This window comes from Rhinolophus ferrumequinum, chromosome 20 (assembly GCF_004115265.2).
Source record: "Rhinolophus ferrumequinum isolate MPI-CBG mRhiFer1 chromosome 20, mRhiFer1_v1.p, whole genome shotgun sequence".
Taxonomy (NCBI): domain Eukaryota; kingdom Metazoa; phylum Chordata; class Mammalia; order Chiroptera; family Rhinolophidae; genus Rhinolophus; species Rhinolophus ferrumequinum.
The window spans coordinates 32,927,585-32,952,274 of record NC_046303.1 but is presented as its reverse complement, the minus strand read 5'-3'; the positions used below and the strand labels follow the sequence as shown (position 1 = coordinate 32,952,274).

At 34.7% G+C, this 24,690-nt stretch overlaps 1 protein-coding gene across 2 annotated transcripts in view; it reads right to left on the bottom strand.

Annotated features, from left to right (window-relative positions):
* CALCR (calcitonin receptor) overlaps nt 1-24,690 on the bottom strand; it is a 124,365-nt gene that overhangs the window by 35,538 nt on the left and 64,137 nt on the right. For both annotated transcript variants that reach the window (XM_033088062.1, XM_033088063.1), the window contains exons 3-7: nt 22,265-22,344; nt 15,043-15,199; nt 13,174-13,284; nt 7,894-8,006; nt 2,777-2,868 (exon numbers count right to left, since the gene is read on the bottom strand). In XM_033088062.1, the coding sequence (XP_032943953.1) occupies nt 2,777-2,868; nt 7,894-8,006; nt 13,174-13,284; nt 15,043-15,199; nt 22,265-22,344 (553 nt within the window). The remainder of the gene's footprint in view (nt 1-2,776; nt 2,869-7,893; nt 8,007-13,173; nt 13,285-15,042; nt 15,200-22,264; nt 22,345-24,690) is intronic.

Here is a 24,690-nt window from a genome sequence, read left to right as displayed (position 1 = left end):
GTGATGATTATTTTTTGCTCAGGTTTCACACCGATAATGCCGTTTAAGTGCACAAATCATAAAACCTTCTGTTGTGATGTGCAGGAAAGACCATGAGGCTGCTGTTGGGTATTTGAAAACAATTTTGGGAATGGTTGCTAATTAAAAGATAAAATTCAGTGACAGATCAGAATTACCTTTTATTTTGCAAAATCGCCTCTAATATGTCTGAATGGAAATGCACAGGAAAAAAATTTGAAGAATAAGAAGCATACTTTATTTTTAAGAAAACAGATACCTTTGGGAGTTTTAGTTTGGGTAGGCTTAACATAAGGTTAAGAACAAGTATAAAAATCAGATATGATTTCTTCAGGATTTGCAAGTTTAGCATTTCGGCATGCGTGTTTTTCATATCCTATTTGTTTCTTGTCGCGTGTGCTCTGGAGGACCAGCTATTTCAGTTTATATCTTCCCATTATTAAATCCAGATTATAAATCAATAAGACTTGTTTTGTTCCTCCCAAGATTTGAGCTGTTATTCAGTAGTTTCTTGGAATTAAGAGGAAGTAAGACAAAATCAGGTGTTTCCTAGACAATCTGCACCCATAGTTTTTCAAGGTTCTGACCAGATTAATTTCGTTTTGGGACTAACTGGAGTTGAGGAATATTCTATGGTGCCCATGTGCCGCACTTTTAAACACCAATTTTCAGTGACTTAATATAGAAATTATTGTTAGAACATTAGCACATTATTTTTTCTTTGTTTCCTTTTTTTTTTTTTTTTTTTTTTGCTGATTTGGCTCTCACCCTTCATCACTTTCTAGGTGACTAGAGGAATAAAGAACTAAGAAATGACCCCTTGATATTTTTCGTCTTTAAAGTCCTGAATACATTTATCAGTTGCACCATTACAAACTTGGGGGATTTTTCTTTCAATTTCTTTATGATTATGTTAGCATTTTTTAAACAATAGACTTTTAGTGAAAGACTTTTTAATCAAAGTTGTATGAGAGGCATACTGATGTATTGATTCACCATGGTCAGGTGTAGTTGAAAAATGAACAGACATTCCAAGATTAATCATACAACCTGATTATTCTGCTGTATTTTGATCACTGGAATTTAAAGTATGCTTTTATTTTAGTTCTAGTAATTAATGCCTTGTGTATTGTTGCTTTGTTTATGTCCTCCTGTTAAACCATATATGGAAGGAGCTCATTCTCTATTTTAGTTATTATTTGCTACTCATTTAACAAAAAAATTGTTATTCAGTCATGTTGCTAGGTCAATATAAGAATCTTGACTACATAAGATATAGACATTATATGTATATATATATATATAGGTGAAGATTTAAAAAGGATCAAAAGATAATAATAGTTGTGTTAAGGGTGGGTTTAGAGGTGACTCTCTCCTTGGTTTAATTTTCTTTTTTTTTTTTTAAGACTTATAAAACATTTAATAGTGTTAATTTTGAAAACATTTCAAACTTCCATGAAGAATAGTGAAGTGTTTGATGTATGTCTAATTTTCCTTAGTATTATAATATTTTAATAAAAATCAAATTAACATTCTATTCTATTTATGAATCACTGTATATTTAATTACATAGCACATCTTTAAAGGATGTGGAGTACAGCATAAGGAATAGAGTCAGTGGAACTGTAACAGCTATATACGATGTCAGAAGGGTAGTAGATTGGGGAAAGGGGTTATCACTTTTTGAGGGGTATAAATGTCTAACTATTACATTGTTTTGTACACCTGAAACTAAAAAAAAAAAATGTGTGAAGGATTATTTGCAGTCTGGGCCTATGAAGGAGCTTTTCTTCCTCATTTGTATACTATCACCACAACAAAAAAAAGGATTAGTGGAAGGAGACCCCATGATAGTATAGAAATTAGCAGAATTCTCTCTCATGAAAAGGTAATGTAGTGCCCCCTGCCTTTGATTTAAGGAAATTACATTAAATTTGGAACATGTTTTTAGAAAGAAATTTAACGTATATTACTATCTCATATGTGTTATGAAGTCACTCCTGAAAACACAGAATCAATGTTTTAAATTTCCCATTATTGTGAAATCAGTATCTGTATCAACTTAATAATTTTGTCATAGATAATGCAATCAAGTGTATAGACACAGCCTTAGAACAGAAACACTCACTGAAATTTTATTCCTCACAGTACCTTAAAAGATACTTGCAGTTAGCAATGCTGGATTTGCAAAGGCAAAAAACTGACACTTGACATCAGGCCATTTTCCAGAGATTCTCCTTGACCCTGGCTGAATGAGTCACGAACAGAAGGGAGATTTACCTTCCTTCTCTGGCTAAACACTGTAAGGGCCTCACAACCCCACTTCTTTTCTGGCCAAATCCACTTGTGATACAGCTCATAATAAGACAGGATGCACTTGAACTTATGGCCATAGCCTCCATATTTTAGAGTGGGGGGAAAAGAAGGAGGATGATCCTCTTCTCAATACTCCATGGAAACTTAGCGATGGTAAATGGAACCTTTACCGTGTTAACACAGTGTACTTACGGGCTCACAAGACTATTTCATTCTGTGGAGGAGGCGTATTGCTTTCGAAAATTATATGAATCTATCCTATTTTCCTCAAAGATAGGGTTAAAAGCATATTTTGATTAATATCATTTTTCTTGCTACTTCATGACTTCCACGTCTCTTATGATTTGCAGAACCCCTCCCCCGCCAAACTTTTGCAGCATTTTCTGTATATTTCAGTACCTTAAAGAAGAAAATAAAAAACAGATGTTATAAGGGTACTTACTTGTAAAACATGAAAATCCCCAGAGAAGCCGCTAAGGTGAGAATCGAAACAGAGTGACCCACAATAGCCAAGTAGTACAGAACGTATGCATTCTGGAATAACAACAACAAAAACAGAAAGTTACAAAAACAAATAGATGAATAAGTGATTATAAAAAAAGGAAAATAGTTTCTATTTTTAAATATCATTGTAAATCAACAGTGGTTTTCCTCTGTCAGAAAAACCTACTAAAATTATAACAAATATTTCAGAGAATTAAATTATATTGAATTACAATAAATTGGACTAACAGATTGTATATTATCAGATTAAAGATATGCATGATGTAGTGGGAAGAACATAAGACTGGATTCATCAGAGCTGTTCTTTTCTCAGAGTATTATCATTAAGTCTTTGTGTGACGCCCATAAGTCAGTCATTTCACCTTTCTAGGCCTCAGTAGTCCTCACCTGTAACATAATTTGATTGAACTAGATAATTTTTAAAGCAATTGTATGCTGCTTACAAGAAATACTGTTAGATACTGGGATACAGAAATATTGGATTTAAAAGAATGGGGAAAGATGTCCCAGGTAAACAGTAACAATAAGAAAACATGTAACATCATACAGGTCCAACGTTAAGTCAGGAAGATATAACAATTTAACATGCCTATGTACCTAATAATATAAACTCAAACCATATAAAGCATAAAGCAAAAAGTGACACTTCCTAGTAATAAATAAAACACACAGCCAAAAAACATCAAGCTATAGAAGATTTGAACATGATTAAGAAATTTTACTAATTCACACATAATAAACACTGCACCCAATATCTGCAGAACACCTATTCTTTTCAAATGCTGACTAAATATTCAAATAATGTTTATTCAAATTGACATACACTAGTCAGTAAAGCAAATCACAGCATATTTCAAATAATTGAAATCTTAAGGAGCATCTTCACTGACCACAATAGTGTAGAAATCCTTACTAAAAATATAACTTAAAAAACACACTCATATTATGAGAATTAAGCAATACATTTCTAAATGACCATTGGAGCAAGGTAGAACACACAATGACATACCAAAATTTTTTAGAGATAAAGCTGTACATAAAGAGAAGTTTAAAGACTAAAAGGGATATATGAAAAATGGGGAAGGTTGGAAATCAGTGATATAAATTTCTATCTAAAGGAGTTAAGACAAATAAGAAAATTAAACTCAAAGTGTAAAAGAAAGGAAATGGTAATAATAAAGGGAGCTTGAACATACAATTAAGTGGATCAACAAAGACAAAACTTAGTTCATAAAAAAAATTAATTTCAATCCTCCCTGGCAAGACTGATCAAGAAAGAAAAAGACCGAAGAGAAATGAAAATATATGTCCACACAAATGTTTATAGCAGTATTATTCATAATAGCCAAACAATGAAAATAACTCCAGTGTCCATCAACTGGTGAATGTGGTTTATCTATAGAATGGAATACTGTTCAGCCATAAAAAGGAACGAAATACAGATACATGCCATAACATAAATGATCCTTGAAAACATTATGCTAAATGAAAGAAGTCAGTAAATGAAAGAAGTCAGTTACAAAAGACAACCTATTATATAATCCCATTGATATGAAATGTACAGCATAGACAAATCTATAGAGACACAAAGTATATTAATGGCTACCTAGAAATTCATCTGTCATTGGTAGCTGATATAATCCTGTAGATATGCAAAATGCAAAATAATTTAGAAACTAAGATTAATAAATGAATTTGATAAAATTACTGAATATAAAAACAAAACAAAAACAATTTTAATACATGAACAACAAATAGAAAACAAAATTTCAAATATGGCATTCACAATTGCATTGAAAAATCAAAAGCCTAAGAATAAATCTAAGGAAGGGTGTGTGTGACCTCTACACAGAAATCTAGAAAACATTATTGAGAGATATTAAGGACGAATAGAGGGGTATATTCTAGTCAATATTTGTAAGATACAATATTATAAAGATCTCAAATTTCTCCAAACTGATCTATACATTCAATGCAGTTATAAGGCTTCTTTGCATGTGAAATTTGACAGATTCTAGAATTTATATTGAAATACAAAGGACAAAATATAACTAAGACAATCTTAGAAGAACACAGTGGGAAGACCTACTCTATGGAATATCATGATTTATTATAAAGCTACTGTCATCAAGCACAGTGGTATTGGGGCAGGGAGAGACAAGTAAACTTATGTAATAAAGAGTTCAGAAGCGTGTAGTGACATGTATAGTCACTCCATACATAATAATGGTGGCACTACAGTAGGGAAAGGAAGGTCTTTTCAATAAATGTTGCTGGCTCAGCTAAATATCAATATGGGAAAAAATGACAATTGATGCCTAACTCCGATTTTCAACAAACCGAAATGCATGTTCTAAATTAAAAAGAAATCACACCTTTTGAGTGTACTCCTTGGTCACCTGCAGATATAGACTCAGGCATATAAGGGCCTCTGGTACATGAATGGTGAAAGTTCTATTGGAAAGTAATGTTAACTCTAAATCATTTACTTATTTTACCCTCACAGTGTTATATTTTTCAGTGTCACCTTTTATGTTTATGATGACTATGGGAGAAATATTTGGGGGTAGGTGGACCTTTGGCACTCCTTGGATCGTAAGTGGAAGAATTTTTCTCTATTTATTGAAGGGTACCATCCCCCAAACATATAACTTGTTTTCAGAGTTGGTTAGCCTTATTCTATGTTTTGGGGAAAGAAAGAAACTGCAATAGTCATTGGATGGATGGAAAAAAAAAAAAACCCGGAGTCTCAGAGAGAGCCAATGACTTGAAATGAGGACAACAGTCTCTTGATTTCTGGTCTTAAGTTTCTTCCATAGTTTAGTGGGTGCTGGCATGAATGCAAATATAGTGTAGATAAGTTGGATAATTTCTATGAAGTTCTTTGAATTCCTGGGAGAAATGTGGCATTTATGTATAAGTCATTACCCTTGAACATTTTGATTCTTGTCAATTTCCCTGTGAAGGTCTGAGATGAAAGTGTTAATCCTGCTAAAAGGCTCTCAAAGCATGCATAGTCCTTTGTTTGGTTATTTGCATTATTGCTGGACAGAAATATTGCCTTTGTAGGCCTTAGAATTTCAAATGAACTAATCAACTTCTGCATTGTGCCTGTTGCACCATTTGTCCAGGCATTTACACATTGTTTGCCATTTTCATTATTGCTGCTATTCTCCTAACAGTGCTTTTTATCCTTGCAGGTAATGATAATAAAGTTTGAATAGTTGGTCTATATTTAGAGCTGATAAAAACTTCAAAATAGCCTATAGATCCCTACTTAGGAAGTATTCAGGAATCTTTGCAAGAAAACACTCAGTTCTGGTCTTTTCTCCCAGGAATTCATTTTCTGGCTATTTTTCTAATGTCACCACTAGCCAAAAAACCAGGAGTGGCATTTCTAAAAGTCCTTCCTTTAAATAGTTTACCATTCGAAATTCCTTTATCATTTAAAATACTATTTTTGATTTGGATATAAATCCACACCTTTATCCTCTGTCTGTATTTTATTTTTCTTTCTGCATATTTTGTTTCTAAGAAAACTTCATATAACTTAGTTCATTTTCCTTCAGTTGCCTCTACAATACTTTAAAAATATTTATTCTTCTGAATGTGTAAGATTAAACCTACAGCTCATAATTTAGTTACCATTCTTGTGTCATTCTTAAGACTGGTTTTTGTTGTTGTTGTTGTTTGATAAATTCTTTCATCAAAAAACAAAATTGCCTCTATATAAATGGAAGATTTGTGCAAAGAATTTCAAGCATTATGTTAGGTGCCTAGAGGGGAACGTTTATTCTGAAAGTACTTTACTTTCTTCTCAGATGTGGCCAGAGTGTGTGAGAATGTCAAATATGTCAGCACTGAGAATTATTTATTTGGATCTGCACTCTTTACAACAATTCAATTAATAGAATTATAACTTTTTCTTCCTGTAAAATCATAATCGGCATTCATTCAGGAAGTTCCTTACTCAGTGACATGTCGTTTCAACCTGACCTTATTAAGGAAGTAGCTCTCCATTAGGATGTAGACGTGCGTCTGAGTCTCAGGGGTAACTAAGACATTTGTGAAGAGGTAAGTGGCTTTGGTGCCTTCAGCCTGTACCTGTGACAAGGTATCCCTCTCGCAACTGGTCTCTAAGTTAGTTATTTATCTTGTTTGTTTGGGGTTGTTGTTTGTTTTGTTATTAATAACAAGAAAATTTTCTATACTCCTATAGCTTCTGATATGCTTTTAGCTTCCGATTTAGTAATCAGGTAGCATATCTTTCTATCTTTGAAGGAAACAATAGGTTTTTGTTGCAGCCATCAGGGTTGCTCAGAGATGCCCCGTGTGGTTAAACAATGACCAACTATTTCTCCCAGCTCTGTTGAGACAGGAGGCCGCCTGGTTGTTGGCGTAGTGATCTTTTCAGATTTCTGATTCATCTGAAGAAGGGTAGGTATTTGGGATTTTTCGCCATGACTTAAATGTTTCTAAGCAGAGATATCAAAAATATTTAACCACCAATAAGGACAAGTACTAACAAATCAGGATGGACTTCTACTGAAAATAACCTAAACAGCCACACCTTTATCAACAGCCTGATGAGAAGCTCCACTATAAGGGTTCCTTTAAGGCCTGATGATAAAACTATCGTGGACATCTCGGGGCAAGGAGGGAGGTAAGTGTTAGCTTGTGACTTAAGGAAAAATTTGTCATTTTGGAACTCTTCCATGCAAAGAGAGATCTTAAAGAGGCCGTGGAAATCTGCCTAATATCTGGCATTATAGAGAATCCCGTCATCTGTTCCATGGACCCCATTCCCCTTGACATAAATGACCTGATTCCATATGCTCATGAAACTCTCATTGACACTGAGTGCCAACCAAGAAGTAAAATGCCGTTTTCTCTAATGCCACTTCAAAGACTTCCTAGGACTTAGAAGTCATCATCTGATTTCCTTCTATAATAAAGGTTAGCTTCTTGGTAGCAGGTATTTTACAGTTGTGCATACTTTTCCATGTATAAATAATGGCATCCTCACCAAATATTGAAATTGGAAATGGAACTTACCTTCACTTTATCAGGAGTGAAAGCATTACACATACTATAGTTAGACCAGGTTTTGTTGTTCTCAGGATGTTTATACCAAAACCCGTTTTCATCACAGTATTTTGTAGCCTTTTCTGTTAATGAAACATAACAAATATTGCATTACTATTTCAAAATACCAAGAAGGAGAAAGAATAAATTAAGGCTTAAAAAGCATTCCAAAGTGTTAATCACTTTATAGAACTTAAATGTGGATATCAGTAATAGAAACTACCATGAATCTAATAGATTATACAGATGTTTTCATTATACAAGACGTTGTAATGCATGTTGTCTCATTTTATCTTCAGCAAAGCTGTGAAAAGCTGACATCGCTATCTCCATTTACAACAGGATGCAAACAGTGAGAAAGGTTAGGAAGTTGGAAAAGTCCATAGATAGGGGGTGAGCTAGGATTTAATCCCAGTTCTGTCAGACTCTAAAGTGCTGTCTTATACTCTACCTCATATTTTTTAACATTAAACTTCTGATTTTAGGTAGAACTATATGAAAAGAGCAAGAGCATACTTTTCTTCATTTATCCACATTATTTATTTATTAGTTTGACTGCATGAAACTTCAGTTTTTGTGGATCAGATGATCAAATACTAGAAATTTCACATGGTTAAATTCAATAGAACAAAGAAGTCCAAAACTAAGGGAAATATCAAGAGGTGATTGTTATGCCTCTCAAAAAGATTTCATTTAAATTATCTCTCTACGTCTCACGAAGAATATATTAGGGATTCATAGATTTAGCTTTCCCTATTTTTAAATCATGTCTTAGGTGATGGTGAAATCCACTGATTCAGCTGGATTGACATATTAAAAATCTCTGTGTTTGCTATGGGCCAGGCACTGTGCTAATAAGTACTTTGCAGAATTATCTCCTTAAATGTTAATAATGACCGCTTAAGGTGGCTGCCCCATTCAACATATGAGGAAACTGAAGCTCAGAGAAGTTAAGTAAATTCCCCTGCTGTAATTATCAAATAGTGAGGCTAGGGAATAAATCCAGGTCTACTTGATTCCAAAGCTATGGCAGGGCTAGTAAGCTCTGCATTTAACCTTATGGTCTTGTGACAAAGCTCTTTATACTTTGTTCCAGTGACCCAAAGAAGCAACAATAATTTTGTTGACTACAAGATAGTATTTAAATTCTAACCCAACTAAGCTACACATTTGGAAGAAAAAATATATCGAATTAAATAAAATGGAAATAATGAACAAGTAAATATTAACATGAACGCACTCGCCAAATTTAATCTGAATTATTCAAACTTTCTCTAGTTTTCCAAAGTACCTCTGCAATGTGTTTATTGCCTCAGAGATCAGATAACAGCCGTGAATTGGTATAATAAGCAGAGATTTTACCAGTGTATTTGGAACCCACGCCAAGTTTTGATTTTTGATAATTTCTTAAGGGAAATATTTTTGAAGCATTTTGCTTCCTTGGTTTAGGCAAGGACCTGTCACACCTATGGATAAGCCTTTTATATGTGGCTTTTTTTTTTTTTTTTTTTTTTTTTTTTTAGTACAGGGATGTGGAAGTCAGAATCATATAGTAATATTTGGCAGACACCGTCATTGCTTAAGGGCTAGGGAAGCAATCCATGTTAAAAAAATACTTGGCTGAAATATCACTGAGATCTGATTTGATTGTCAGAAATTAGTTTTTGCTTTATCAAAATAAACATAATTTGGTTTTAACAAACTTATGTAGCTATGTATGGCAAAATATATTATATGGAGGAGAGACTTTCGTCCTGAAGACATTCCAATCGTGGACAGGACTGTTGGAAATATTATTGTTTTGTTTTGATGTAACTAAATTCTGCATATAGGCATTTCCTGTTCTAACTGTTGCAGCCATCAAGAATGAGTCCTCTTCCACCTAGCAAGTCTTTCAATATTTGAAAAAAGAATATGTCTGTTTTGACTTTCCCTTTTCAAAGCAAACCTCCCGTGGACTCACACCACGCAGCTTGCTGTTCCCTCACAGCCTGGAGCCTCCCTGCATGTGCTCAGATAGTGGTGTTGTTAAAACATTCTACGATTGGCCTGCACCAGGACGGACAGCATCCTTCCCTCACGCTGGAGTCACGTGGGGGAGCTTTACAGATTCTTAGCACCAATTTTCAGAGATTCAAATTCGATTGATCTGGAGACATACCAGGAACCAGCATTTTTTTGAAAAAGATCATTAATTCCAAAGGGTTATCAGGGTTGACAATCATTGTCCTAAAGCATCTTAGCTCTGTGTCGTTAATGTTGATAGAATGTTTGACCCCAAAGGCAGGGCCTTAAATACTTCCTTATTAAATTTGCTTTTTACACTCTAGCATTATTCCTTCAGACTGGTAGCCTCTTGTGAAGTTCAGTACTGTTAATTCACTCATGCACTCTGTTACCAAGCATTTTGTCTCAAATGAAATGTCTGTCATTTCATTAAATTGTTTTGTGTATCATCAAGATATAGTTTTGAGTCAATGGTAAAATCCTAGAAAATGTGTTTGTTATAGATAGGTATTTTTAAGATGTGCTTTTCTTTTGAAGTGGATTTGTCCCCCAGCTGAGACAGTTCTATCTAAAAACTTGGCTGAAAAAATGGATCTCTGCCTGGAAATCCCTGTTTCGTTGATCCAAAACTTGCCTTTTCGTCAATAATTACAGTCACTTTGGCACGAGCCCATTACTGCTTTGGAACTGGCCTTGTAGCCTCAATTGCAGAATAGCTCTTTGTGCCAGTCAAGTTACCTCTGATGTAGTTGTCAAATCAACATTAATTAAGCATCATTAATTGGAAAGACTCAGTAAAGACTTGAAGGATTACCATCCAATAGCATTTAGTTAGAGTTTACAGGGATGTAGTACTGAGCAGGGCACAGGATTAAGCCCTTTCTCTCGTCTCATCCCAATTTTTCTATCAAAGTGAGAATTCCCAAAAGTGGCTGGCCTGAACTGGTTTTAAAAGTGGTCCCCTATAATCCCATTTCCATGATCTCTATCTCACTGGGGTAGAACTGAGGATCTCATCCTTGAAGAAAGCACAAAAAGCATCTCCCAAACATTGTCTTAGGGATAGACTAATTTCTCTGCTCTAATCTGGATTCCAGAAACTTTGTTGCCTAGATTTACCATCTGATGGCTGTTTTCTATCTTAATTGATGTCCTCATTTTCAGTCTATGGGCAATAAATAACCTCTCATCGTTCATTGTCAGTGAATGAGAATAACTGGATGGGCTGGTTGACCCTGAAAGGTGGTAGAAACTCTTGGAAAAAACTGAAAGTCAAAGTTGATTTTCCATAGTCTCTTAAGTACAAAACAAACACTAATTCCTCTGTTCAAAATGCTATTTCTAGTCCAGACCAGATAATTCAAAGAAAATCCTCCTTTGTCAGGATCCTGGAATTCCCTTCCATGATTGGATGGTCTCTCTTCCATGGAACCATTCCCTAAAGGACACCGAAGGAAGAAGGATGAGCTCTGTGAGGTGTGGAGGGATTACTGTGCTCTGTGATATCACATCTTTTAGAAGAGATACAGAGCTTGAGGTGGAATGACCTGCTTGCCTGGGGCCCTGTTCCCACAGCCAGCCAGTTTCAACCTCTAGAGCCCCTTAAACACCCTCTGCAGGCTCAGGCTCGCTCTGCTCTCAGGAAAAAATCTCACCCCTTAACAGGGACATACTGTGTCTCTAGCAGGACCCACTTAACTTTCAGTATCTGGGCCTCCTTTATAACTAAGATTTAAACTCCCTCTTGTGTATCTTATCCCAAATACATTTCAGTGGGATCTGCTTTCTATCTAGTTCCTTGGGACAGAACTTTTCTGGACCTGACACCCACAGTTTCTGGAGCTAAGTGGCTACTACTTTTCACTCCTCTGGGACCCACCTTCCTCCATGGCCTGTACCTCATCTGATACTACCATGTTTCCCCCAAAATAAGACCTAGCCAGACAATCAGCTCTAATGCATCTTTTGGAGCAAAAACTAATATAAGACCTGGTATTATATTATATTGATTATATTATAATTATATTATATAAGACCCTGGTCTTATAGTAAAATAAGACCGGGTCTTATATTAAGTTTTGCTTCGAAAGACGCATTAGAGCTGATTGTCCATCTAGGTCTTGTTTTTGGGGAAACACGGTCGGCTCTGCCTCCCGCTGGTACAACTGCTTAACACACTGGTTGAACTTCCTCTGTACTGACTACTTTCTTAATTGTTTAACACATTTTCATCTTGGCTGCACATTTAGTCACAAGCAGAACTTTTAAAAATCCTGATGCCACGCCTGTATTCCAAACTAATTCAATCAGATTGTTTGAGGTGGTACAAGGCATCAGGATTTTTTGAAGTTCCCCAGCTTCTTAGCCAAGTTGAGAATCACTCACTTACTATTAGCACCTCCCCAATCCCATTCCCCACTCCCATGTTCTAGTCTCTAGATGGAGGCTGTTAGCCAACCTCATCTACCTCCTCATTCCTCTGCATTCCTCCTGACCCCTAACCACTGAACGTCTTGGATTCCAGAAACTCCCATCCATTTGGATATCTGACCGTTCTAAGATATATAACTTCAGCTCCCTAGCTCCTTACTCCACTTTGCACCTCGTATTCTGTGACATTTATCCTGTCTAACCGTCTAGCTCAACTTCCAACCACAGCAGTGTGACTAGATTGAGGCCTGAGGAAAAAACATGCCATCCCTGAAAGTCCTAAAAGTATTCAGTTTGTACAAATTTGTATGGAGATTTAGAAAGACTGTTTTTTTCAAATGCTTTTCCAAGACTATTGTACTTACTTATACAGAGAGGGTTAGGTAAGAGCTCAGGAGACTTGGGTTCACTTGTGGTTTTGTGTCAAATATTGTGTGAATATAAAATGAGACCCAGGAGCCCCCCTTATCCACAGGGCGTATGTTCCAAGACCCCCAGTGGATGCCTGAAACCCCAGATAGTACTGAACCCTACATATACTATGTTTTTTCCTATGTAAATTGTTGGTTTTTACTCCAAATGTAATCGACTTTATGACCAAGGTGCACAACTGAGCAGCAATGTGACTTAAAATATAAGGATAGCTTGTAATACTTGTGCAACTGGGTATTTCATTTATGGAAATGCTTCAGCACATAGCAAAATGTGTAGAGGATAACTAGGTAGGTCTATTTTATATCTGATTTTCTTTCCAGAACCATGAAAACTCTAACAGCTTCATAGCAAAATATAAAATAAAAATAAATATTCTACCTATTGGATCAAAGTCGGGAAAATAGTCTGGGCACTGCTGTTGGGTCACTGCTCCAGCCGGTGTGTCATCCCAGCACAACCATCCATCCCAGGTACGGTTGCAAAATGGACCTGGACATTTAAAAAGAAATTAACATTGTTATAAACTGCAAAATCCTCAGCAGTATTTAACGGTGAAGAGACAGTTATTCTGGGGCTCTCTACTTCAATATTGAAATATTAAAAACAGCAGTGGCAACAAAATAAAGGCATTAAATGCTTTACTGACTACTAATGGAATTTACATTTTTGTAAGGTTCTCTGCGTTTGTTCCTCATAGACACACATCTTTTGCATGGAATCTTTTCTTCAAAATCTTTTGTTTAAAATCTCTCCAGAAGTGCTTGCTACAAGAGATCTCTTGTGAAAGTGTATGCAATATAACCCTTGAGTAAAGGGCTTGCTTTGAAAAAAAGCTATGCGGCTTTGAAGCATATATATCCTACTAATCACTAATCTTCAAAGGGGTTGCCTTGGGTGGTTCTAGTCTTAATCCAAGGGTGATGCAGTTGTTCAAAATTCCTATTGAAAAAAAAAAAAAAGGAAAAAATTCCTATTGAAGATGCATTTTCAGCCAGTTGGATCACATATATAAACAATCTCAGTACTTTAGAATCACACTTTATTACTGGCTAAAATAATGCTCAGTGTAATCACTTTATGTATTCATCAACGATGGCTCCAAGTGATTTCTCACTACTTTCAAAAATTAAACCTCCCTAAAACATGAAGATTTATCTCTATAAAGAGATAAAATAAAGTTTTAAATAATGATCAATAGCAAAAAGTTCAGACTCCTAAGATAACTAAGACCAAAGTGAAGGTGACTGCACTCACTTCGTCTCTGAAAATACTGGTTTTTGTTTCTATTGTTCCATTTGCTTCAGAGAAATGGTTTCTTTAGGGGGGTAAGTTGCATATAATGCCTCTTCAGGTTCTTAAAAAACATTGAAACTACTGCAGACAGAAAAATAACATACATCTATCGTCCGATTGACTTAGTTTTTTGTTCAAAGAAAAATGCTAAAAATGGGAAATACAGATTAAAACTTTAACTATTTGAAGGCAAACTATGTATAGTAATAGAGTATATTTAACCAATTTTCCCCTCTACCAAGAGTGTTGTCTTAGAATATACAAAGGTATACAAGATCTTGTTGGGTCTTGTCAAATGATTTAGGGGACAGGGGAGACAATTAAAATAGATGTAGCAATGCTTGCCAATTGCACCCTCCCTTTTGTTTTCCTCTGGGCTCTTTATAGCTAACAGAATATGCTTGGCCCTGAGAATATTTGGGCAATCACATAGAGCACTATAGAGAAGCCAATAGACAAACAATGTCTGCCTAGGCGATACCTTTTTCTAAGTCCTCTGGGAATTGGAGGTAGAAAAGGAGAAGGAATAGTATGAGTTGCCAACCAATTGACAGCTAAGTGAAGATAGTACCTAATTAAACCCAAACAAGACAAGGTTTTGACAGGTTTCTCCTGAGGCAAGTTCTCTGCCCACCATTTTCCAATTTCCTTCCTGTCATTTTCCAATTCCTCTCTCTCACTTAGTCCTGTATTGTTCCTGCTTGCCATGTGTGAATACTGAGTTTTTGCAGTAATTTTGTCATAAGTGCAAATGTTAGCCAGAAAGTCTTTGGCTGAACTTGAGCAAAGAAACTATACATGTCTGCTGCATGAAATACACAAATATGCTATGGTTTGAAAATCACTGTTAAAACTGCTGGCATGTTAAAATTAGTCAACACATATTTACTCATGGAAGAAAATAAACCTTCAATGATGTTTGAAACACACGTTTATATACATCATTCTATTTACCTTCTCCCTGGTATGGGGGTAACTGTTGCATTCGATTATAGCATTTTAACTGTGCATCCATCATTTTCCTTCGTCCCACGACGTACAGAAATGGCTCCGATTCTAGTCCTGGAGGAAAGGAGTCATTTGCAATGGAAGGAAGGACTGGGGTTGGGTGCTGTATTAAAAACAAAAATCAGTTACTTACAGAGAGTAAGGATGGGTATATACATAAAGAAATGAAATAACAAAAGGTTTGAAAACATTTATTTTTCTTTCTATAAGCAACAATTATGTATAGTCTCCATGTAGAATATTTTTGCTTTATAACTAATAAGTGTTCACATTTCATCTGCAAATTCTACCTACAAATTTTATATTTGCATTTATTCCATTCACTATTAAAAATATATAGCACCCACACAAACTCATGCACCTCTTTATTATATGATTTTTAATTTTATTATCACTGTAAAGTTTAGATGTAAATAAAGAAAATAACCTGATTTCCAAAGAATAGTAATATTAAATCAACTTTGCCTCCTTTGGAATGCCTAATAATTATGACTCACGTTATTAAAAATAGATATATTTGTGTTACTAAGTACACTTTTTTTATTGGACTTCTTCAGCTGATTTTTATTTGTGCTGAGACTGTACACAGTGCCAAAAATTTACCCCATTTATTCCTTTCGAGTAAACAAATCTGTTCTGAGATAGTCTGCCTTGAATAATTAGCCTTAATCTCTTTAATTGGTTTCATCAGCAGATGACCTGTACAGGGTAATTCATTTTCATTGCTGAAAAATCAACGTAAATCTTGAATATTTCTCTTAGATCTTTTGCGTTTTTAGTACAGGCTGACATTAGTTTTGTCAGTCTCAGTTGATCCTCATAACCATCATAGGTCCTGTTTATCAAAGTTGGTGTGTGTGTGTGTGTGTGTGTGTGTAAAAATATCACTCTCTAATATATTGTCCTAAGTCGTGTTTATATAGATGTCAATTTCCTTTGTAGCTGTGTATTTTAGTGGTGCTGGAATCTGATTTTTCATCTGCATAGAGACTTTGTTTGAGAAGACTGGTAAGCTTCAGGCTGCACTGACGTTTCTTCTTCCAAAGTTAACAATGCTGCTTGCTCTCTATCACACCTATTGAAACACACATTTATTTGGCTTTATTCTGTCTAAATTGTTCTAATTGACGTTTTCCCATATGTGCTGATGGCAGAAACAGTGTTCTGTATTTTTCTCTATTGCCCACAGTCTCTAAAACAAAATCATCCTTTTTAAGTCAACCTATGTGCCCCAGGCTACTCGTGGGAGAGCCTCACTTTTTTCCAGTGTCTACCTTTGTGTAGATGGGGCATCACGTCCTATGAGACAGCATCTCACTAAATGCCAGGTTGTACAGTGCATACTACAGTACAAATTCAGAGCAGGGGGAGAGTGTGGAGCCAGAATAGGCAGGGACTGCTACAGAGGAAAGGTAGACTTTGAATTGGACCTTGCGTATATGTATTGTCTGTGTAGGCAGAGGGAGAGGGAAGCTTTGTGGATGGAGGGAAAGGAATGCATATCATTCCAGAAGGAGGAAATGACAAGTGTGAGGCGCTGTAAGGAAACTGTCTGCCTAGAGGGGAGCATATTTGAGGGTTAGTAAGAAATGGAGTCAAGGAAAATAAGGTAACACAGAGCCCTGGGAAAACATACAAAGTGGTGGGACATTGAAAGGCTCAATACATTTTAGCTAATATTATTAAACATGATAATGAAATAAAGATATTTTGCAGCTTTTGGGTCAGTAAAGGCTGTGAAAGGAGAGTGTTAGTAAAATTCATGTGGTAGTTATCAGATGTCCACTGATTAGTTGGCAAGACCAGCCAGGAAGCTGAAGGTATGGACTGGATCACCATGTGATGGAACAAGAAAGAGCAACTTTCAGCACTTTGATAAATAATAAGAAGGTGAAGGCATATTTGAATATAAAGAATGGAGAATAGTAATAGTCAAATAGCCCAGATATTTTAGCTTATATAACTGGAAAAAATAGTAGAGTCCTGAGAAAGGGGAGAAGTTGGGAAAGAAAAACCTTACTATGAAGAAGAAGGTAAGTTCTCTTTGGACGTGTTTTGGAGGTGCCAGCAAGTCATATGAGTAGAAATCTCTTGCAAACAGAAAAGGGTAAATAATTATTACTGTTATATATAGTATTAGTGTTATAACTCTAGATGGACACATATCATGACTATAGTTGGCAATAATATTTAAATGTTGAGATTATTTCTAATTTTAATGCCTCTTGAATTTATGACAGAAGAAAGAGAAATTAATGAACCAACAAGTGATTTAAAATGTACAAATCCTTTGCCAGTGTAGCTGAACACTATTCTGTAGTCATAGGACCTTTCCCCACTGGTTTTAAGATCAATCAATCAACAAATAGTCATTGAACTTGATGAGCCAAACACTGTCCTAAATGCTGAGGATGCAGTGCTGAATAAAACAAGTATATGAGTAGATCTTGCTTTCATAGAGCCTACAATTTCAACAAGAAAGAGCACCATTATAAAATACTTCCTGACACCAGAAATTATGAAAGATAAAGACTCATTAGTAGTTAAATGCTCAGATATTCTATCAGGAATTGGAATGTGATTTGGGAGTGGAAAAAAAAAAGCATTTTAAAGAGATTTCATGTTAAGGATTCTTTATGGATTTTATTAGCTTAATATTTGTATGAATGTGTGTGTGTGTCTGTGTTAATAATTCGACTAAAGATCATGTAACCATGATCTTTAATGAACTGTGGTGTCCTCACAATAAATGATGTTAACGATTGGTTCAGTTTAGGCATCTATTTTAGACTTTCTGTGGCTCTAATCTTAGAATCTTCAGTTGATATGAGAATGATCCTTTGATATATTATTTCTGGGCCATCTTCTCACTGTCTTCAAATTGAATTAGAAGATAGACTATATCACATATAAATCTTTTCTGTCACTTATATTAGCTATTTTAGACTAGGGACTATTTTGCTTAAGCTGGGCATTCTTTCCAGAAGTAACATTCTGAATTCTATCTTTAAATGGACTGGACAACCAATTAAGAAATGTTTCTGCATTAGTTGAAAATTCATGGAAGCCATGAGGAGGTAGTATGTGCAAAGATATCAAGTGGAAACACTATGCTTGTGTTTTCAATTACCACACTATTTGTTTTAACACAGATTTAACATCAGTAATAGTGGAAATAGCACCTTATGAAAGAGTACATGTAGTTCATGCAGATGACATTAATCAATCTTATCATTCTTGTAGTATTGAAACTCCAGTGCACTTGGTTTAGAGCTGGTTCAGTAGAGATTGTTTCAACACTGAAGGAATGAGGCAGTGGAACCTCGTTGTTCATGAGCCATAATAATCTATGTCTGCTCCTGGTCTGGTTCGTGTTTGAACATGGATAATGGAATTTTTCCAGTGGTAGGTGAATATTTCAGTGACTTTCTTTTGAAAATAACATACACATGGCGGCATTCTGTTATATATGTATGTATAACGTGTATTAGATATACTCATAGACATATATATAATTATATATGTATAAATACATATATACAATTTTATATATATATATATATATATATATATATATATATATAAATAAAATTGTTTATATACAGAGGGTGCCAAAAAATGTATACACATTTTAAGACAGGAAAACTGTATTAAAATTGTAATACTCAATATATAGCGATAACAAAAGATGAATACAAGTCACATTTGACTTCTGCAATTACAAGAGGTGCTCAAACTGGTTACCATCACCATCCAGACACTTCTAATTACAGCGAACTACTGTTTGAGCAATGTTGACCAAAGTGTCTACTTGTATAAATTTTTGGCACCCCCAGTATAATTACTTATGTACAAATTATTATATGTAATTTCAATTATGGAATTACTACTGCTTAAACATAATGCGTATAAATTTCATAAAGTTTGTTGAACATACTAAACTTTTTGGTGATAATTTCATACAAATGAAAACTGCTAGTGAGGTGGTATAATTTTCAGCAATAAAGAAGCCAATTTGAAGCAGTAGTGATTAGATAAAACTACCAAGCAATGTAAAAGACTTAAAAATATTCTACTTATCATAATGTTATATATATATGCATGTGTGTGTGTGTATACATATATATGTGTGTGTACAAACACACACACGTATTTGGGGGATGTAAATAAATATATGACTTTATGCTCACATGAAGACAGAAATGAGACATTAGGGCATATAGCTTTTCTGAATGAAGATCAGTGTTCAATGTTTTGCATACAAGCTATCTCATATGAATCTTCCAAAACAAAACCAAAACCAATCTCTTAATTGATGTCTCATGCAGCAGTTTAGCCGCCATACATATGATGTCACTCCTAAAGTTTCAAGTGAATGGCAGTACACATATGACCACAAAGCGGCCACCTATAGCTGTAGTCTGCAGCCAATACACTGCTGGTTCTTTCGATTAATAATACTTTGAGGCACTGTTCTAGGTTCTGGAGATTCATCAATGAACAGAACTGACAAGGTCCCTGCCCTTAGGGAGCTTACAGTCTAGGAAGTTTCATCCATGCTAATTAATAGTCATGGAGTCCAGGGGAAAGCAGTCTGATTTGAATGGGTATGTGCTCCAGGAAGTCCTCCTTTGATGTAAAATGATCAGCGTGCTTTTGTGTTATAGCTAGGTTCTAGAAGTACAGAGACAGAATGATTACAGAGCTGCTCTGTAGAACTTGGAGAAATGGTTTGCCTCTGCCATGGAACCCACGTGACCGTACTGAAGGGAGAAATTCCTATTGATTGCCAAAGACAGAACTATTCTAAAAGAAATATCCACAAATAGAAGCAACAGGATTTCCATGTCACCATCTTTAATAATGATAATGTATATGTTAGAATTATTTGTAGGTGTCAGTTACTTATACTTTTCAAAATAAAGGACAAAATAGAACTTGTAATGAGTTAGCCTTGGTTCTTCTGGGTAGGAGCATATTCCTGGTGGATGTCCTATGTACTTTCTACTTAAGCAGTAGATAAAGAACAAAACTGCTGCATATATGATAAATTCCAAGCAAGCAGGGGATTATAGCTAAGTAAACAACAACAAAATGCTTCTCAGAAGTACCTAGTTTTTCTATGTCTTCATCATTTTTGTTGCCATTGTTATCATCATTCATCAGTAGCATCTTTGGAGTTCTTGCCATGTGCTAAGCACTGTTTTAAGCCTATTTTTTTTTTACCACAGATAACGGAGAGGAAGTGAGTGGGTGGTTTTCATTAATGTAGATGAAGCTAATGGAATGTGGTGACTCGAATTGCTGCTTTAAAGTCCTTTTGGAAATCAAGTTGGTAGAATTGAATAAATATACTGGTAGTACTTTTCCCATAATAATGTATCTAAGAAGTGACATTTTGGAGTAATTAAAACCAACGTCATTTTGTTAAAAAAATTACTTTTCTCTGAGGACTATCAATGTGGAACATATAAGGGTTATAGAAGGAAGTTGATGGATCAAAAATGTTTTATGGACAAATCCTCCAAATCATATGTATAATCCAAGTACAGACAGAGAAGCAAATTTCTGTATGTCACAGCAGAGAAAATACAAAACCATTTAAGGGCGCTGTGCAGTTGTGTTTGCTAGTAAAGAGATACCCACAAACCAGAAAACATTTCTGTCCATGGCTCATGCAAATATGAAATTCTTTCAGTCTTTGAATTTTAATATATATCAGGTAAAAGTTTTGAATAAAAGCGACCTACTTTAGTTTTCTAACACACCATACATTATCTGTATCCTTCATAATGAAAAATACTCAAACTATCCTGTAATATCTGGTAGTTACTTTAATTTTTCTTCTATCAATGTCTAACATAATTATATGCTTTATGAAATGAAATCATTTGAGCTATGAAAATAACAACATCAATTTATTAATAGAATATACCAATATTTCTGCATCTGTAGAACAACACACAAGACTTGGGCATGTACAGACAAAATAAAATATTCTAATAGTTTCTACAATTTCTTATTTAAATGTTTGCATTATATTTGCAATGGCGTAAAGGTACCTGCATTTCCAAATACTGGATTACTTTTAGCAAATTTTACTGTACTTTAATTTGAAGATTAAGATAATATGACAGCCTTACATAATAAAATAAAGTATACAAGAGTATAAAATAAAGATGCAAGAGAGTTATGTTAATAATTATTCCCATAAACCATTTATTTGATGTATAACATTACAAAACAAGATTCTCTTTAAAATTAAATTAACATTTGTGAAATGTTAGTAATATTTTCCCTCGAATGACGTAAAGCTTATGTAAACTTGTAAGCCTGTGACTACACGTTAATGAACAATGAAAATCCTAAAACCCTAGTCAAGCTTTGTTTGGGTGAGTATAACGGTATCACAGGAAAGATCACAAGTGATCTTTACTGCCAGCCAATTCATTGGCTAATGTTGTTCTGATGTTGTAGAGAGCATAAGGATCAAGAAAACTCCAAATTTACTTATGTAAAATTTACTCATCTTCCTTTCACATTCATTAAAATGATATGATAGTTAACAAAGTTAACCCAAATAATAGGCTTTGGTAGGGATTTCTAAGGCAATTATAGTTCTGATTACTTGCTAAATCATTTAGGAATAAAACAGTATAAAATTACATAAAGTGGACATGGTTTTAAAGACTGCAGAGTTATGGAATGACAGTGGTATATTAAGACTTAAAATTCTTGGTCAATTTTTGATAAGAAATACATTTGAAAATCAATAAACAGACTGAAAGATTTCAGATGTTTTAAAAAGATAGCAGCCCAGAAACTGACTCAAATCTACGTCAAGTGTGAAAAACATTTTATCCAAAAACATTATTAACTTTCAATGTTAATTTTCAAAACAATGAGGAGGTGTCTTGAATGAACACTAAATTTTTGTAAAACAAAGTTCATATTTCTGGGTAAACCTAACACTAATCTAAATCAGTGTAAGTTCAGAGGGGAGATTTGTTAACAAAATATTAAGAAAATGATAGTTTTGAGGAACTTAGTTTTGCTTCTGGAGAACAATATCTACTCTTATTAATGTCCATTCAGTCATACTCAAAACATTACTCCATATTTCAGCATTCTTGATTAATATAGCTTAGAATAATTTTGTTTTACTTACATTTAGAAAGATGAAGAATATGAAGCACCAGCGAGTAAGGGTGAATTTCATTTTTGTTTTGACATACGACCTTCTAATTCCTAGAGAAATATAAAAAAATGACAAAGACATTAAAATTAATATAGCTTTGATGTTGACTATACTCCTTTTCTTGTTTTTATATTTGACTTGAAGAGGATCAATGTCCCAAGACCTCCTAAATAAAATCCATGTAAATAAGAAGAGTATGCTTGGAACTGCATGTTCCGTCCTTCCTTTCCGCCAGGAAAGATTATTGTCTGGTTGTTGTCTAATGTCCTCCTATTATGATATTCTGAAGCCACCTTTACATATCAAGACCAAAATAAAGAATTCAGAGCAATCAAGAGCAATCATTGTGGACTTCAATTAACATGTGGCATCCATAGAACTGCTGAAAATTTCATTGGAAACATCCACAAAGAAATCACCTCATTGGACACAAGCAAGTAAAACCTGTGATTTGTAAAGGATTGATTCTCATGCTTTCTAGGTAATCAAAAGATCAACTTATTTAAGGAGTCTTATTGAGAGGGACTTGAGTATTTTTCTTTCCTACCAATTCTTCTTCAAGCTTCAAGTTGCTATTAAGAATAAATTTCTTCCAGAACAAGGATTGAATATGCCACCTAACAGGTCACCATTCTTACTCAAGACCACAATAGTCAGAAGCAGACTGCTTTGTCACAAGTATCAACAGTTTTTCATGACTCTGTAGACAATTTTACATAAGGAAAGATAATAAAGGGCAAAAATTTTAAAAAATATACACATACATATATGTATATACATATATACACATACGTACATATACACACATATATATGTATGTGTATATTTATTTTATACATATATGTGTATATATACATAATATATATACATATATATGTATGTGTATATTTTAAAAATTTTTTCCCCTTTATTTTATATATATATATATATATATTTCTTTTCATCAGTGGGATTTGTGTGAAAACAATATGTCAACTAGGGGTAAGTAGTTATGATGGCATCTAACACTATATTTACTAAATCACTTGCAGATTATACATTTCTTCTAGGTATGAGTTAGCATTACACTGCATGCCTAATATACTTGTCCCCCAAAAAGTAAGTTGTATTCAATTTACATATCAGTATGACAGGAAATTGAGAATGTTAAGTATAATTTTCAAGTGTTATCTTATGTGCTGATCATCATTCATTGTTTCTGATTTAGTTCAAGTCTAATAGTAAGTTAAAAACACATATACGTAGTAACAGCTAATGCACTCATGAAGAGTGCAACTATGGGTGAGCTGCACGAGATATAGTTTCATTATAAGAGACAGCATAGTGGGAGGGGAGGGAGTAGACATGAGTAAGGCACGTGCTAAATACAGACTGGGTTAAAACCTCCAATAAAATTGTACAAATACCGCGCCTCATAGAAGAGAGAGCATTTCTGATTGGGAGGAACAGGTCAGGATTTGACTTTGATGTAATTTGAAAACTAAATAGGATTTTGAAAAGCAAAGATCTATAGCCAGAGAAAGCAAATTAAAACAAATATGGAGATTGGAACATTTAGGAGTAGCCAAAGAATAAGAAATACAAAAGTTTAATTTAGCTGGAGCTTAGAACTTCTCAGGAAGTAAAAATAAGACTAGAAAAGTAGGTTTTGAGTGTCTAAGAAATTTATTAACCAAATCACCCTTTTAGCACATTGTATGTTTGCCACATATTTTCATCTATGTGTACATACAACCTAACATTCTTACCTGATGCTAAACCCCTTTCAGATAAGAATTATGTTTTAGCGATCTATATACCTCTGTGTTTCACACAATCACTTACACATGATCGTTATTATTGATATGATGGTGGTTTGTAGTCCAATAAATTAAATGAAGCATAGAACTCTGTGATTGTGTACAACTGTATCTTCTCCACACCACAACAGTAACAAATTTGAATGCATTATTTTCCCTATCCAATTCCTTGCATTTCCATGTCAATCAGTGACTAGCAAAATTATCCATGAATTGTCCAAATGAGACGCCAGGGACCAATCTTGATTCCACTCACTTCCTCATGCCCAGCATGTAGTCTCCAGCACTCCAAATCGATCTGCATTTGGTATCTTTTCAAATACGTCCGCCCCTCACCACTACCTTAGTGCCTGTCTCCACGTTCTCATCAGTACCCTAGTAAAAGCCTCACAACCAGTCTCCCTTCCTCAAGTCTTGATCTCTCCAACCAATTTCCTATACGAAAATGAGTGTAATTGTATCCTCCTTCATGATTCCCTACAAACTTTAAATGGTAGGAATTTAACACAGGACCCTCCTATAGCAACAAGCACCAGAGTTAATTATGCCTGCAAGTCATGAGAAAGAGCCGCCCTTTCACTTACAATTTTCTATTCT